The 15,307-nt window shown below is 41.6% G+C and overlaps 1 protein-coding gene across 6 annotated transcripts in view; it reads left to right on the plus strand.

Annotated features, from left to right (window-relative positions):
* Positions 1–15,307, plus strand: part of MACF1 (microtubule actin crosslinking factor 1) — a 360,803-nt gene that overhangs the window by 264,482 nt on the left and 81,014 nt on the right. For all 6 annotated transcript variants that reach the window (XM_080657531.1, XM_080657534.1, XM_080657532.1 and 3 more), the window contains 2 exons: positions 1,542–2,037; positions 2,711–4,182. In XM_080657531.1, the coding sequence (XP_080513657.1) occupies positions 1,542–2,037; positions 2,711–4,182 (1,968 nt within the window). The remainder of the gene's footprint in view (positions 1–1,541; positions 2,038–2,710; positions 4,183–15,307) is intronic.

The following is a 15,307-nucleotide window of genomic DNA, read 5'->3' on the forward strand; positions in this document are numbered from 1 at the left end:
TCTGTTGTGTTCTCAGATCTCATGTAGCCTCTGGAAACTCCATTGAACATTTCTGAGAGAATAAGAATTTTAAAAGGCAAATAACATCTTAGTATTATTTTAAAAATAGTTTTGACCTCATGGGTCCCTGGTAGGACTCCCGGGGGCCCTTGGATCATAATTTGAGAATCACTGTTCTGATACTTCTCTTCTCCATTCTGAATGCCTCAGATGGGCTTAATCTCAGGCTTTTATCATTGCAATAATCTATACAGGGCTTTTTTGTCTAGTCTCTCCTCTACACTTCAGTAAGTAACTCTACACAGTTACCAGATTATCTCCTTAAATCATATATCTGAATATATTAAAATATTTCAGTGTCTCTTGGCTGCCTATGGAACAAAGTCCAAATACCTGCTCATTGTGGTACTTAAGGCTTTTCACAGTCCGGTCCCAGTTTTTCTTGCCAGCCTCATTTTTAGCTCTCCCCCATACACCCAAGTTTCTACCCACACAGACAATGTGTTCTTTCCCAAACATGCCACATTCATATAGCCCTATGCCTTTGGCGATCTTCTCTGCTCATTTGGGGAACTCCTACATATTCTTTATTGTGTCATCTGTGAAGCCTTGCCTGATCTCCCTCTTCTACTTTTTTCATTCCCCACAGAATTGATCGCTCTTGCTCCTTGCTTTCACAGTTGCACATTCACATAAGTGTTTTATCATTTTTACTTTTGTTATGTTCTATTATTGTTCATTGTTTACACATCTGTTATTCCCTGAGGTCATGTCTTACTTGTATTTTTATACAGAGTAAGTGCTGAGTACTTTCCATAAAATTTCTCACTTAATCCGTGCAATAGTCAATTAAGTACTTCACTATCCCATTTTACAGAGGAGGAAGCTGAGATTTGGAGAACTTTTGAAAAGTTGCCTAAGTTTATGCATCTAGAATAATAGAGTCAGTTCTTGAACCCAGACAGTTGACTGCAGAATCTGTAATCCTAACTTCTTTGATGAGTGAGGCAGTAGATAGAAAAGAATAAAAAGGCATGTTACTTGCTTTAAAGAAGCTCATATTTAATTGCGCTCTATTATAATGTACAGGTTATATGTGTTATAGGAATTAGAAGAAAGAAACTAAGGAAAATAGAGGTATTGAGAGTTGAAATGACAACCAGCCAGTCATATAGCTGGCTCTGGGATCCAGGGTTCCTAATTCAGAGGCCTGGGTTTTGCCTGGCAAAGTTGATGAATGCCAATCCAGAAAGCAAACTGATTTCTCAGCCAAGGCCAACCTTAGTAACTGATATTGAAACAGAGTAGGACAAAGAAAGAAAAGAAATTAAATAGACAGTCAGTGATCCTCTTAAGACAAGTTTTTATTAAGCAGTTGTTATAAATGATAATCTATTTTCCTAATAACCTGGTGCTTGGAGTTTTCTGGCTTGTTTTCAGAAGTTGGCACTACTTGGCACAACCCAAAGTCAGTTTTTGTTTTGACACAGATTTTAGGTCTGTTTTTCTCTCTAAACATTCTTGTGTCATTTCTATTACAGTTTATGCTAAAGGAATTTGAAACACGCAGGCCACAGCATGAGCAGCTGAACGAGGCGGCTCAGGGCATCCTAACAGGCCCTGGAGATGTCTCTCCATCCACCAGCCAAGTACAGAAGGAACTCCAGAACATCAATCAGAAGTGGATTGAACTGACCGACAAACTCAATTCCCGTTCCAGCCAAATTGACCAAGCTATTGTCAAAAGCACCCAGTACCAGAAACTGCTCCAGGACTTATCAGAGAAGGTGAAGGCGGTCGGACAGCGACTGAGTAGCCAGTCAGCCATCAGCACCCAACCTGAGGCTGTGAAGCAGCAATTGGAGGAGACCAGTGAGATTCGGTCTGACCTAGAGCAATTAGACCACGAGATTAAGGAGGCACAGACACTCTGCAATGAACTCTCAGTGCTCATTGGTGAGCAGTACCTCAAGGATGAGCTGAAGAAGCGTTTGGAGACAGTTGCCCTGCCTCTCCAAGGTTTGGAAGACCTGGCAGGTGAGTTGGGTTGAGGAACACACTACTGCCGTTATTAGTGGCAAACCAAAAGAAGGAGTAGGTTAGTGGTAGCCTTAAGAATGTAGGAAGACTCTCAGGTAGCTTTTGGACTCAGAATAGGGTTAACCTACCCCTTTGTTCAGCTACAGTGAGAACCATTATGGTCATTACACATTGATTGGGCATTAGCAATATGTGAGGCGGTACATAACCTGGTCCTAGAGATTCATGCTCATAGATGTGCTTATAGGTGGAGTTACACACCTGCCTTCACTGATGCTTACTTATTTTCTTTGTATCGTGCACCTGTACACACACATATGTATATACAAAATTAGAACATGTTCTTGACTTCTTTATGGCCTTGTACAAGAAAAAGATTGTCATTAATTCATTGCCTCTTTTTCTGGAAACATTTATGGCTTTTTACCAGCTTAGAAGTAAAAGTTCACTCTTACTCACATCACCTTACACAAGCATGCCAAACTTGCGGCCGGGGGGCCGTGTGCCCCATTAAAATAGTATGTGGAGGAGCCTAGCTATGGGTCTCTTTTATGGTAGGCCCTCAGTTAACGTTAGTTTCCTTCCCCTAAGATTAGACCACATACTCTCAGCAAACATTTTAAATGCCAGCTCATACTTGATTGATTTAAATTTGATTTTCTCATTTCAGCTGATCGCATGAACAGACTCCAGGCAGCTCTTGCCAGCACCCAGCAGTTCCAGCAAATGTTTGATGAGCTTAGAACCTGGTTGGATGACAAACAAAGCCAGCAAGCAAAAAACTGCCCAGTTTCTGCAAAATTGGAGCGACTCCAGTCTCAGCTACAGGAGAATGAAGAATTTCAGAAGAGCCTTAACCAACACAGTGGTTCCTATGAAGTGATTGTGGCTGAAGGAGAATCTCTGCTTCTTTCTGTACCCCCGGGAGAAGAGAAAAGGACTTTACAAAACCAGCTGGTGGAGCTCAAAAGCCATTGGGAAGATCTTAGTAAAAAAACTTCAGACAGACAGTCCAGGCTCAAGGACTGTATGCAGAAAGCTCAGAAATATCAGTGGCACGTGAAAGACCTCGTGCCATGGATAGAAGATTGTAAGGCCAAGATGTCTGATTTGCAGGTCACTCTGGATCCAGTGCAACTGGAGTCCAGTCTCCTGAGATCAAAGTCTATGCTGAGTGAGGTGGAAAAGCGCCGCTCCCTGCTGGAAATACTGAACAATGCCGCTGACATTCTGATCAATTCTTCAGAAACAGATGAGGATGATATCCGAGATGAGAAGGCTGGGATCAACCAGAACGTGGATTCCCTTACAGAAGAGCTACAGGCCAAAACAGGGTCACTTGAAGAAATGACTCAGAGACTCAAGGAGTTCCAGGAAAGCTTTAAGAATATTGAAAAGAAGGTTGAAGGGGCCAAACACCAACTTGAGATCTTTGATGCTTTAGGTTCTCAAGCCTGTAGCAACAAGAACCTGGAGAAGCTCAGAGCCCAGCAGGAAGTGCTGCAGGCCTTGGAGCCTCAGGTGGACTATCTGAGGAACTTTACGCGGGGCCTGGTAGAAGATGCCCCAGATGGATCTGATGCTTCCCAACTTCTACTTCAAGCTGAGGCCACCCAGCAAGGGTTCCTAGAGGTGAAGCAAAGAGTGAACAGTAGTTGCATGGCAATGGAAAACAAGCTGGAAGGGATCGGCCAGTTTCACTGCCGAGTCCGAGAGATGTTTTCTCAATTGGCAGACCTGGACGATGAGCTAGATGGCATGGGTGCTATCGGCAGAGACACTGACAGCCTCCAGTCTCAAATTGAGGATGTACGACTGTTTATTAACAAAATCCAAGCTCTCAAGTTGGACATAGAGGCTTCTGAAGCAGAGTGCCGACAAATGCTGGAGGAAGAGGGGACACTGGACTTGTTAGGTCTTAAGAGGGAGCTAGAAGCCCTGAACAAACAGTGTGGCAAACTGACAGAGAGGAGCAAAGCGCGTCAGGAGCAGCTGGAGCTGACGCTGGGCCGTGTGGAGGACTTCTACAGGACACTGAAAGTGCTCAGTGACATGACCACCGCGGCAGAGGAGGGAGAGGCCCTCCAGTGGGTAGTGGGGACCGAAGTGGATATCATCAACCAACAATTAGCAGCCTTTAAAGTAAGTCTTTCCTTTGTTTTTTTATTTATTTTTTTCTGACTAATATGAGTATTTCTTTTCTTGTAACTTGGAAACTGGTTGAGTGTATATTTTCACTTCTGTCCTGGTTTCATTTTTCCCACTAACATCGCCATCAAAGTGCTAGAAGTATCCTTTCCAAATCTACTTTTTTGGAGAATAAACAGTCTCTTGGACTTCTGAGCAAAGGTTTGAACATATTTCTACTGTAATTTATTTCAGTGTTTATAACCAATTAAGGGTATATAAAGAAATGTCCAAATCTTATCTCTTACTCTAAGAATCTCCTCTTATGAAATTCTGGAGATTTCAAATTAACCAATTTGAAAATAGCAGTGAATGTCTCTTCAGGTTCCTGGTCTTCAAATTGAGGTGTGAGAAGCCATAAGATAAACATGGGCTCATCTTCCTAAAGTGTTGGGGTTGTTTTTTGTTTGTTTGTTTTGTTTTGTTTTTCACAGATTTCAAAGGAAGATTATTGTTGTATTGTTGTATTTAGAATAAAATGCAAAATTCTCATGAATTATTAAGATAAAACATGACACTTCAAAGAAAATTTTCAATTATAGCAAGCAGCTGAAGACTGCACCCTAGGCTCCTCAAGAGTACAAGTCCTCTGCCTATAGGAAAGTGTGAGACTGCCTTAAATTGCAAAAATGTTTTAATTCTTTTCCTGAGTCAGAATTACTAATCCTGAGGTTTCGCGAGTCTGGTTTAAAACAACAGAGGAAGATGAAAGGAGTTGACTCAAAGTGCAAATTGGCTGAGTCTGGGTCTTGGCTCTCACTGCATGAGCCTTTCACCCTGAGTTGACTTTGTTGTAAATACCTTAAAGCGCCTCACTCTGCTTCGGGAGGCCTTTCTGCTGCTCTTTCCTTCCTCATGCACGGAGTAGATTTGGAAAGGATACTTCTAGCACTTTATTTCCATCACTAGTGTTAATTATTTCCACTTCAATAGTGAACACTCCTGCGTCCAGAGTTAAGGTGTTCTCTCAGCCCCTTCCTGTAAGAATTCTTCTTGTTAAAAACATGGGTGGAGAGGTGGTGTTGTCACCAGGTGTTGCCACCAGGTTTTAGAGCCACGTGGTCCTGAGAAAGATCACAGATTTGTAGAAAGAGCCAAGTTCAGGAAGGTGGCTGTTTCAGAAGGGCCCCTCTAGGAGTTTATGGTATGTTCAGCATTAAAGTGAGACATGGGCTGAAGGCCCCTTACCGTGTTTGGAAATACTGCAGTTTGGAGTAACACAAGTCATCATATTTGGGTTTCTTGAAGCACCCAAGAAAGGAAAGGGTAGGTAGAGAAAATTCAAACCCATGAGCCCACTTGTTTTCCTCGTAGGAACTCCCACACCTCTGTTCCAGTGGCAAGGAGGTATTCCCTGCTTCACCATGTGCGATTGATTTCCTCTCTTCCACTGTAGGCGTCTCGAAAGCAGAGATTTTTCTACAGACATGCTTCATTGATCCAATTTACTTGGATTTGGATTGCTTAGAACTCTAACCAACTAAATGGATTTCTTAGAAAACTAAAGCTAATCCCTTTAGGCTTCAAAATAGTTTACCAGCTATATTCTGGTTTATATGGGAATTATTTTAAATTTTATTTGCCTAATTTTCTAAACACTATATTGTACATACGTTTTTCTTTATGAGTGCAGGTTAACATTACTAAAAAGATGATAGAATATTAGAGACATTTGGCCTGCTTTATATTAAATATTCCTAAATTACTATGCAGTTTGAGTTCTGTGTTGTAAGTTTTTGTTTCAGTCCTCTACATTGTTGTACTGGATGGATTGGCAGTGTGTATATATGTGTAATTTTTTGTTTTTCTTATTACCATGATATCAGGTATTAATTCTTATTGCTATTCTCACTACTGGCACTGGGCCTGCCTTCAGCAATCTACCCCTTCCTTATCTCCAGTGAGCTAGAAAATGAAGTAAACAAGCCTGTTAAAATTGTGTTAAATAAGAGCTGTAGCAGTCTTGTTTCACTGACCTCTGAAAATAACCCTCCCATCACCAATACTGTGGATGTGAAGGCTGGGACCAGACACTGATCAACTGGTCACCTGCAGAGAGGGTTTATCTGCAAGGGACTGATGTTGACAGAGCAAGACTGGAAGAAGAGGGAGAGAAAGAGAGTGAAGTTCTATGCCCTGTATCTATCCTCCGCATGTCAGGGATGGAAATCGGAACCCGGGTTCTACCTTATAAAGCTCCACCTTATGTAGTCAAAGGCTTGGGGACAGTTTTTGTCTCCTCCCAGCAAAGGTCTTTGGTCCTGAGGGGAGGAGCACACTCCTGGCTTAGTTCATGGTGAGCTCATGGGAAGTAAAAACAATGAGAGGGGGGAAGCTCTGGGTCAGTTCCCTAGAGGCTGCCTAAGGGATGGTCTTCTCAGACCCATTCTAAGGACTGAGTCATTTTCATGATTCGAGTGTTGAGTTCCTGGGTTAAGGTTCAGCAATAGATAAACTCCCCTCACACCAGCAACACGCCATATTCATAAAATGTGACTGCTTCCAGATTTAAATTGTTTTCAATAAGGGAAAACCAGAGATGAAGATAAATATTTTAAACACAGCATTAGCTTTAAGTTTTTAGTTTTTTCTTTATAATAGGATCATCCTCTGCTAAAGAGAAGAGGATTAAATCTAGCTGACTCCACTGGGGTTGGGTGGACTAGACATGAGTGAAGTCTGTGGAGAACCTCAGGCTTACTTGGGACTGCAATAGTGCTGATAAATACATGGAGAGGCAGTTAGAAAATTTATTTTCTTAAATGAACATGAAAAACTGTAAGTCGTTATTCCTAGGAAAGGCTTTCCCTCAATTGCTTCTAAATAATTGATAGAATCTGGCCAGCCAGTGTGGATCTAGCAGATAAGCATGGGAGACAGCCCTTTTCCAATCTAAACAGGCAAAAGACCTCAAGGCACTTTGCTGGATTCAGTTCTTTATTGGAAGTAGAAAGGAAGAAGCCATTCCAGAGCTCACAAATGAGAATACTGAGCATGCTTTCAGAAAACTGGAAGGAAAAGACTTTGGCTACTAGTAATCTCTTCAGGAAATTCTGTTTTCCTGAACAGGAGAGTCTCTTATTATTGAGGAAAAGGAATTGTATGTACATAACAGGACACTAACAAGAAAAGAGGGAACTTTATTTCACTGAAATTTAAGCCAAAGAATTCTCCCAAGGTGAACTTTCTGGGAAGGGTAGAAAAAGACTTGAAATTTGGAAAAGAAATGTATTAAGTCTGAAAATGACAAGAAGCTTTCCTCATTTTGAAATTCTCCCTATGTATCTTTTGTAGTCAAGAATTGAGATAATTCTGATTCTTAAATCAACTCCTCCCTTGTACCCTACCCCCACCCATGAACCAGCCTGGCCTTTCAGTCTGGAAACATGTGGTGGTGTTGGCATCCTACTGGTGAGAAGTATCAGGAAACCTGGGTATGCCGTCATGTACTCCATATCTTGTATATATTTATATTTATTATGTATTCAGGCCAGGCTTCAGACTTGGAACTCTACCACTCAACAACTAGAAAAACCAAGTGGGGAAAATTGAAACATTTTTAGGGTATGTAGATTTCTCAAAAGGTTCACTTCAACTGATGGAGCATTTGAAGCATCCAAGCCTGTTGGGTTTTTTCCTCCGGTGTCTTTGAGGCTGGGCTGGCAGGATATAGGTGAGGCAGCAGGCTTCCCTAAGACTGTTCTCAGTCTTAATTCAGGTTGAGCCAAGCCCAGGGTCAGGGACTGCATACACTTGCAACTTCTGTCTGGAGACTGAGCATCCTACTATGAAGCCAGAACAAGAAAGCCTTGTAAACCTCTTCATTGGATTTCCAACCTTAGGCTTCCCTATGAGCACATATGAAAACTCTTGGAAGACATGGTCTGACATGGAGTTGAAAGACTGCCAGTTTACACAAAGATACTTATTCCTTCCTTTCAAATACTTACAAAGACAGTATCAGCCCATCTATGTTTTTGCCAGTTAGGTTCACTAGAGAATAAAGCAAATGAGGTCAGCATCGTATACCTACCCTTGGAGGGAAAGGAAATCACTCGTGGTAGGACCTGTCACCTGAAGGTTTAGGTATCTGCAGATTTACAGCAGCCAAGTTAAGTTGACTAGGCACCCCTACTCCCACCTTGTGCAGACCTTGGCTTGTCAGTGTGTTTTCCCCCTTCCTTAAGCTTGGCTACTTCAGTAGTAACCACTAGGGTCCACGGAAGTAAAGAGAATGCCCTAGAACAGGGTCTTTCAACCTCTGCACTCTTGACATTTTGGGTTGGATAATTCTTTGTTGTGAGGGCTGTCCTGTGCATTGTAGGAAATTTAGTAGCACCCCTGACCTCTACCCACTAGATGCCAGTAGCTACCCTTCCCCAGGTTGACAACCAAAAATGTCAGTAGACATTGCCAAATCTCCCCTAGCAGGCAAAATCTGCCTCAGTTGAAAACTACTGCTCTAGAAGAAAATTGCCATCTCTATGTGGGAAACAGTAGTCAGTTGGAAAAAATACTTGTTGATTAAGTTAAATTTCCAGCGGGGAGGGTGGCTTCTGGTAATCTGATTATAACTGTGTAGTAGCAACAAGTGCCTCTAAGTCTGCCTTTCTTTAGGCCAGGCCCTGGCTGGATTCTTTATTTTTGCTGGTACCAATCTGTGTGATTTAAAATCTCCTGGTCACTTTCCCTGGCATCTACAATTTATTTTGCATAGAGTTGTTAATGCAGGTGCATTTCTAAAGAGAAGAGGAACTTCCTTTGTGGAAATACTTCAGGGAACCTCCTTGTTCTGTGTCTTTAAGAGGAGACTACAGTTTGTCTGTTGTTCTCCGCAGCCCAGGAGCTCACAGTTTGGCTGCTGATATTTATAACCCAATGTGACCATCCACCATGTCCCCTCCCCCCAAGAATTCCAATGCTCTGTAATAATCCTCTCCACCCTCCACCCTCACCGTAGGACCTGGTGGGGAGATGGTGAAGGAACCTTTAAGGCCTTTAAGTTTGCTTCATGGCGAACTTTTTCCAGCCCCATTTTAAAGTATCATTAGTATTCTAAATACCAGCATCACAAGCAAAATCCCAAGATAGCAGCCTTTACATCATCTTAAAGGAGCCTCATTCATGCCTCAGTGAAGGTAGGAAAATCTATAGGAAGGTTGTCAAGAAAGCGATGGATCTCATAAAAATCTGTTTGGAAATTTTAAAGCAACTCAACGAATATATCTTCAACCAAAAGGAAGGACTGAACAATTTGATTTACATTTACCAAAATTCTTTTTTTTATATAATATATTTTTATTGATTTCAGAGAGGAAGGGAGAGGGAGAGAAACATCAATGATGACAGAAAATCACTGATCGGCTGCCTCCTACACACCCGCCACTGGGGATCGAGCCCACAAGCCGGGCATGTACCCCTGACCAGAATCAAACCTAGGACCCTTCAGTCTGCAGGCTGATGCTCTATCCACTGAACCAAACCGGCCAGGGCTACATTTATTGAAATTCTTCACATCTAGTGTCAGCACATAACATTTGCAACTAAGGTTCATCATATGATTTTTGTACAAGAAGGAAGAAAACTGTGTTTCCAGAAAAACTAGAATTTACCCCAGGCAGAACTTGTATTTATTGTTGAGTATTCAGTAAGTGAATACATTTGAGATTAGCACAGACTTGCAGAACAGAATAGTTTCTTGCTGTGTCTAGAAATGCCTAGTAAGTGGTCTCAGCCTTAGCCTAGTCCTGGAGCTTCAGAAAAGAATCCTGGACACTTTCAGGCTTACTGGCTGGCACAGGAGCTGTAAGCAGTGAGGCTCTAGGAAGTGGGATGAGTTGCCTTGAAGGGCACTTACTTCATTGTTAGAGTTGTTTGGTTCACCAGGAATAAAAGGAGTCCTACAGGGAGTCATGTCAGGTCACTGCACCCAAGGGCTGTCTCCTGCCAAGCAGATTCTTCCCCAGTCCCAGCTGTCCCGGTTGGAAAAACCTAGCTATGGGGAGAATGTGCTCCCTCCCCACCTTTCTTAATACTACACCACTGCACTATCCAGTGTTTTTCAAATACCAGGCTCTGGTATTCACTGAGGAAGATTAATGGGGTACACTTATGCCCGAGGTCTTCACAAACTATTTTCCTACTACCAGTGCTGTGATTTGAAATGTGGACTTTTCAGGACTTTGGCCACCCAGGGATGAGAATAAGTGCCACATGGTAATGGTCCATGGATCCCTATGTGGGGGTAGGAGAAAGGTGTTTCATATTCCTTTCTGTCCATCCTTACTGAGCACTTGTTACCAGTACTTGTGATGGGTGCTGGGGGTCTCAAAGAGTCTCTTGTTACCAGTGTCGTATGGGAAATGGACACAAAGAATGGCAGTGGTGGTGATGTAGTGGTAAGTGCATTAAGAGAGACCTATGTCTGAATGGTCTCTAATCCTAACCTCCCTACCCCTCCTCCCTGTAAATCAGACATTTGAAATCCAGTTGCAGATAGGAAAATAGACTTGAAGATGTTTAGTAAGTTGTTCAAGCTGAATATCAAGTAAATGTTAGAGCTGGGGATGGAAAAGTCTGTTTGGCACCCAGTGGTTCTCAACTGGGGGCGGAGGGGGGGGTAATTTTTTGCCCTTGGGGGACGTTTGACAATGTCCAGAGACATTTTTTAATTTTCATGACTGGGGGTGGGCTGCTACTAGCATCTAGTGGGTGCCATTGAATACACAGGATAGCCCCTTGCAACAAAGAATTATTCAGCCCACTTCTGGAAAAATAGGGGGTTTGATAGTTTGCCCTCTTCATATTCCATGACAAGTAAGAGTTAACTGATGAAATAGTTCCACTGCCTAGGGAAGCTTCATGGTTTTCCTCTTTAAAAAAAAAAATAGTTAAGAAATTATGTTGGTTCTAAAGTGACTTACTCAGATCTGTTGGATAAAGTCAGGATCTTGGTGAACTAATTTGAGTCAGTGGCTAAAGAATGCTCTCCATGCTTGACCAGTCCCCACCCCACCCTGCCACAAGGCTCCTGCTGTGGAAATCAGTCATCTGTGTATCTCGAGCTGCTTCCTGTAGGGTGTGTTATGGAATGGCATCAGCCCCTGCACCAGCTGGGAGTACTGATCTCAGTGTGATTATATCAGACTCTGCCTCTTTTGAGCCTTGCTGTTGGGAACAAAGGATCCTCTGTTCAGAATGCAGAGAGCTAGTGTGATTGGACAGTCAGCATGTACGCACTTGGTTCCCACGGAAAAAAAAAAGACATAAATTATGCTGTAGCTTTCTAAAACTTGGGCTTCCAAGGTGGTTTTCCCTTAGTTCCTGTCTGTATTCACTGTTCTCTCTGAGTGCTTAAGCTCCCCACATCAATGTAGGCGACATCTGATCTAATGAATTAAATGGCAGCATCCTTCAGAACTGGTCTACATCTAAGCCTTCAGTCTTTTCCTTCTTCAGTGTTGGAAAATCATTTTTAAAAAGTTTTTTATTATTATTTTTTATCATTACCTGAGGATATGTTTATTAATTTTAGACAGAGAGGAAGGGAGAAAGAGAGAGAAAGAAAGAAACATCAATATGAGTGAGAAATATCAATCGATTGCCTTCCAAACATGCCCCGACTGGGATCAAACCCACAACCTTTTGGTGTACAGGTTGATGCTCCAACCACGTGGGCCACCCAGCCAGGGTTTGGAAACCGCATTTTAGGTCTCCACTATCTTTCCAGTTTTATCTCCTATATAGACCACCCACTCCACCCACTTCTCCCCAAACTCCTTATATATTTTACCTATTTTATTTCTACTTCTACCTTAGTCCCATATTTCCACAAAACCTTCTTGATCTCCCCAGTTTACTACTCCTGATCTTCTGCATTGCTTAAAATGTGTAATCAGCTGAAACCGGTTTGGCTCAGTGGATAGAGCATTGGCCTGCGGACTGAAGGGTCCCAGGTTTGATTCCGGTTGAGGGCATGTACCTTGGTTGCGGGCACATCCCCAGTGGGAGGTGTGCAGGAGGCAGCTGATCGATGTTTCTCTCCCATCGATGTTTCTAACTCTCTATCCTTCTCCCTTCCTCTCTGTAAAAAATCAATAAAATATATATTTTTTTAAAAAGTGTAATCATTTAGCCTTTATCATATACTGCCTAGTTTTGGCATTTTCTGATTATATGCATTTGTCCCATCTCTCATCTCAATAAATCTATTTTCATGTCCTTCAAAGTAGTTAGCATGTTGGTATACATATAGTTGGAGATTAGTAAATATTTAACTGATTGGATGAGTGCTCTTTATTTCTCATTCAAAATGCTGTCTGCTTTGCAAGACTTGAGGTATATGCTTGGGTGTCCTGAGAAATTCTGATCCTAGCCTGGATTCCTCCCCTCTGCATTTTGCCTCTGGGCTCCCTTCCTTCTCTACTAGTTAGCATGTTTTAAAGGAATACAATTTCATTTCAGTACTAACCTGAACAAAAGCAAAACTAAGAAAGAAATTTGCTATTGCAGATATACTTGAAGAAAGCCAGACTCTGAAATACTGCTTTGTAGTTATCCATCACTTTATTTATTTATAAAATTTTATTGTTTAAGGTATTACAAATAGTAGTACATATGTCTCCTTTTTCCCCCACTGACCTCCCCACCCCGCCCCTGCACTTGCCCTCGTCCCCCTCATCTTCCTCTCCCCCCTGCCCCCCAGTGTCTTGCGTCTGTTGGTTGTGCTTATATGCATGCAAAGAAGCATCGAACAGACCGTCAAACTACAGCGGGAAGATAGGGGAGGGTTGGGGGGCAAGAGATCAACCGAAGGACTTGTTACCCATCACTTTAGAGTCATTGTCATTTATTCAGCTAGTTGGCAGTTAAGAAGTGTCTTCAGACTTCAGTCAGCTTGGTGTATTGAAAAAAAAAATTGAGTATGAGTTTGAGTCAGAAATATCCAGCTTTCAATTCTGGTTCTATCATTTACTACCTGAGTGACCTTGGAGGAAAATACTTAAACTCTGTATAGTTACTTCAACTATAAAATTTGAACAATGGTAAATCATAACTTTGGGGTTTTTATGAAAATTTAATGAAGTGATACAGATGAAAGCATTAGGCATATATTAAGTGCTCAGTAAATGATAATATTCTTTTATTTTAAAAAAGTTTATTCAGACTTATAAATTAGAATGTTATGAAATATTTTTAAATTGAAAAATAAGGAAAGTTATGCCCTTTTTTACCTAGGGATGATCATTCTCCAAAAGACTTGATCTAAAGCCTAGCTGAGGATTAGATTCATTATTTTCTTCTTGGAAAACTGGAAATAAGGATAAAGTAAAATTAGTTTGATGGTAGCAATGAAACAAGTGGTGGGCAAACAGCCTTCCTGAGCAGCTTTTGTGGAGAGCAAATGTACAGCTTGTTTTTAACCTTACAGTAGCAATGCATAGGTGGCTTTAGGTCTGTAACGTAGCTTTAAATTATATATATTTACTCATTTATTCATTCCTATCAGAATCCCACAGCTAGCAAGTATTTCTGAGGCCATTTTGACCTTGGCTAACGTGCTCTACAAATCAATGTTATTTTCATATCATTAACCAGAATTAACCAGAAGCTAGTACCAGCTCAGTGACTTCCCTCATCACAGTTACCCATCAGATCAGCTTTAATGATCTCAGGGTCCTTGCCTAATTAGCTTTTAACATAGACCATGTTCTCTTCTTCTGCTGCCATACAATGGCAACTACCAAGTCAGCATCTTTGGGAGAGACACCTCTTAATATTAATCAGTCATTAATTAAAAATTGAGATGTGAAAGAAAAATGTCAGCCTGATTTTGGAGGAAAGCAGCTTAAAAACACAGATATAATTAATCTCTCTGCCAGACATATCTACCACATCAAGATGTTTTATAGCATAGCTTTAATTCTTCACATTTTCAGCAAATTATGGGTTTCTAATACTTGGTTATGTGTATATATGATTCAGGGGAAGAAGATGATAAGAATTGAAAGAGCCTTAGCCAGTTTGGCTCAGTGGATAGAGCGTCCGCCCACAGATGAGTTTGATTGTGGTCAAGGGCACATACACTTCCATTGCAGGCTCGATCCCCGTTGGGGTGTGTGCAAGAGGCAACAAATCAATGTGTCTCTCACATTGATGTTTCTCTGTCTCTCCCCCTCCCTTCTACTCTCTCTAAAAGTCAGTGGAAAAATATTCTCAGGTGAGGATTAAAAAAATTTTTTTTTTGAAAATAATTGAATTTATCTTGGGTCTTCTCCTGCTTGAATTAATTGCATCCATTCAAATGAACCATTTACTATTTCATCTCGCAATTCACTCCCAAAGGGAGAGCTCTGATTTTGGTCTAATTCTTTAAATTTAAACCTAAATTATTTGTTTGTGGTCAGTGTTAAGAATTGCTTTAGAATCAAAATGAAAGAGACAGTTTTCAGAAATATCTTTCCTCTGTATTATTTATTCTACCTCCTTTTCTAATACTGGAGAGAGGACCCCTATAGCAAGATTCCTTGGAGATTCAATCCAGAGACCTGTTTCATAGAAATAGCCAAGCAAATTTGTGAAGTTATTAACTGGTGACAGTTGTAAAGTCATGCAACTCTATTAGTGGAAAGACTGCTCTCAGTAGTGAAAACGCACATGGTCACTTTCTCTGGAAAACCTCCCCAGAACCACCAGGCCACATCCGGCCCCTTAGGGAAGAAGAGCCCAAAGAGACAAAGAAAGACTGGCTAGAAAGGTGACATCAGGATAGTATAGTGTCTTGGAAGCCAAAAGAGCAGAGCCTCAAGAAGAAGGGAGAGCCTAGCTGGTTTTGATCAGTGGATAGAGCATCAGTCTGCAGACTGAAGGGTCCCGGGTTTGATTCTGGTCAAGAGCACATGCCCAGGTCTCGGGCTTGATCCCCAGCAGGGGTGTGCAGGAGGCAGCCAATCAATAATTCTCGTTTCTTTCTCTTTCTCCCTCTCCCTTTCTCTCTGAAATCAATGTTAAAAAAATTTTTTTTAAGGGAGGACCAATACTTACTTTTTCAGCCAAAACTGGTTTGGCTCAGTGGATAGAG

The sequence above is a fragment of the Plecotus auritus genome (genome assembly GCF_963455305.1).
Source record: "Plecotus auritus genome assembly, chromosome: 2".
In the NCBI taxonomy this organism is placed as follows: Eukaryota; Metazoa; Chordata; class Mammalia; order Chiroptera; family Vespertilionidae; genus Plecotus; species Plecotus auritus.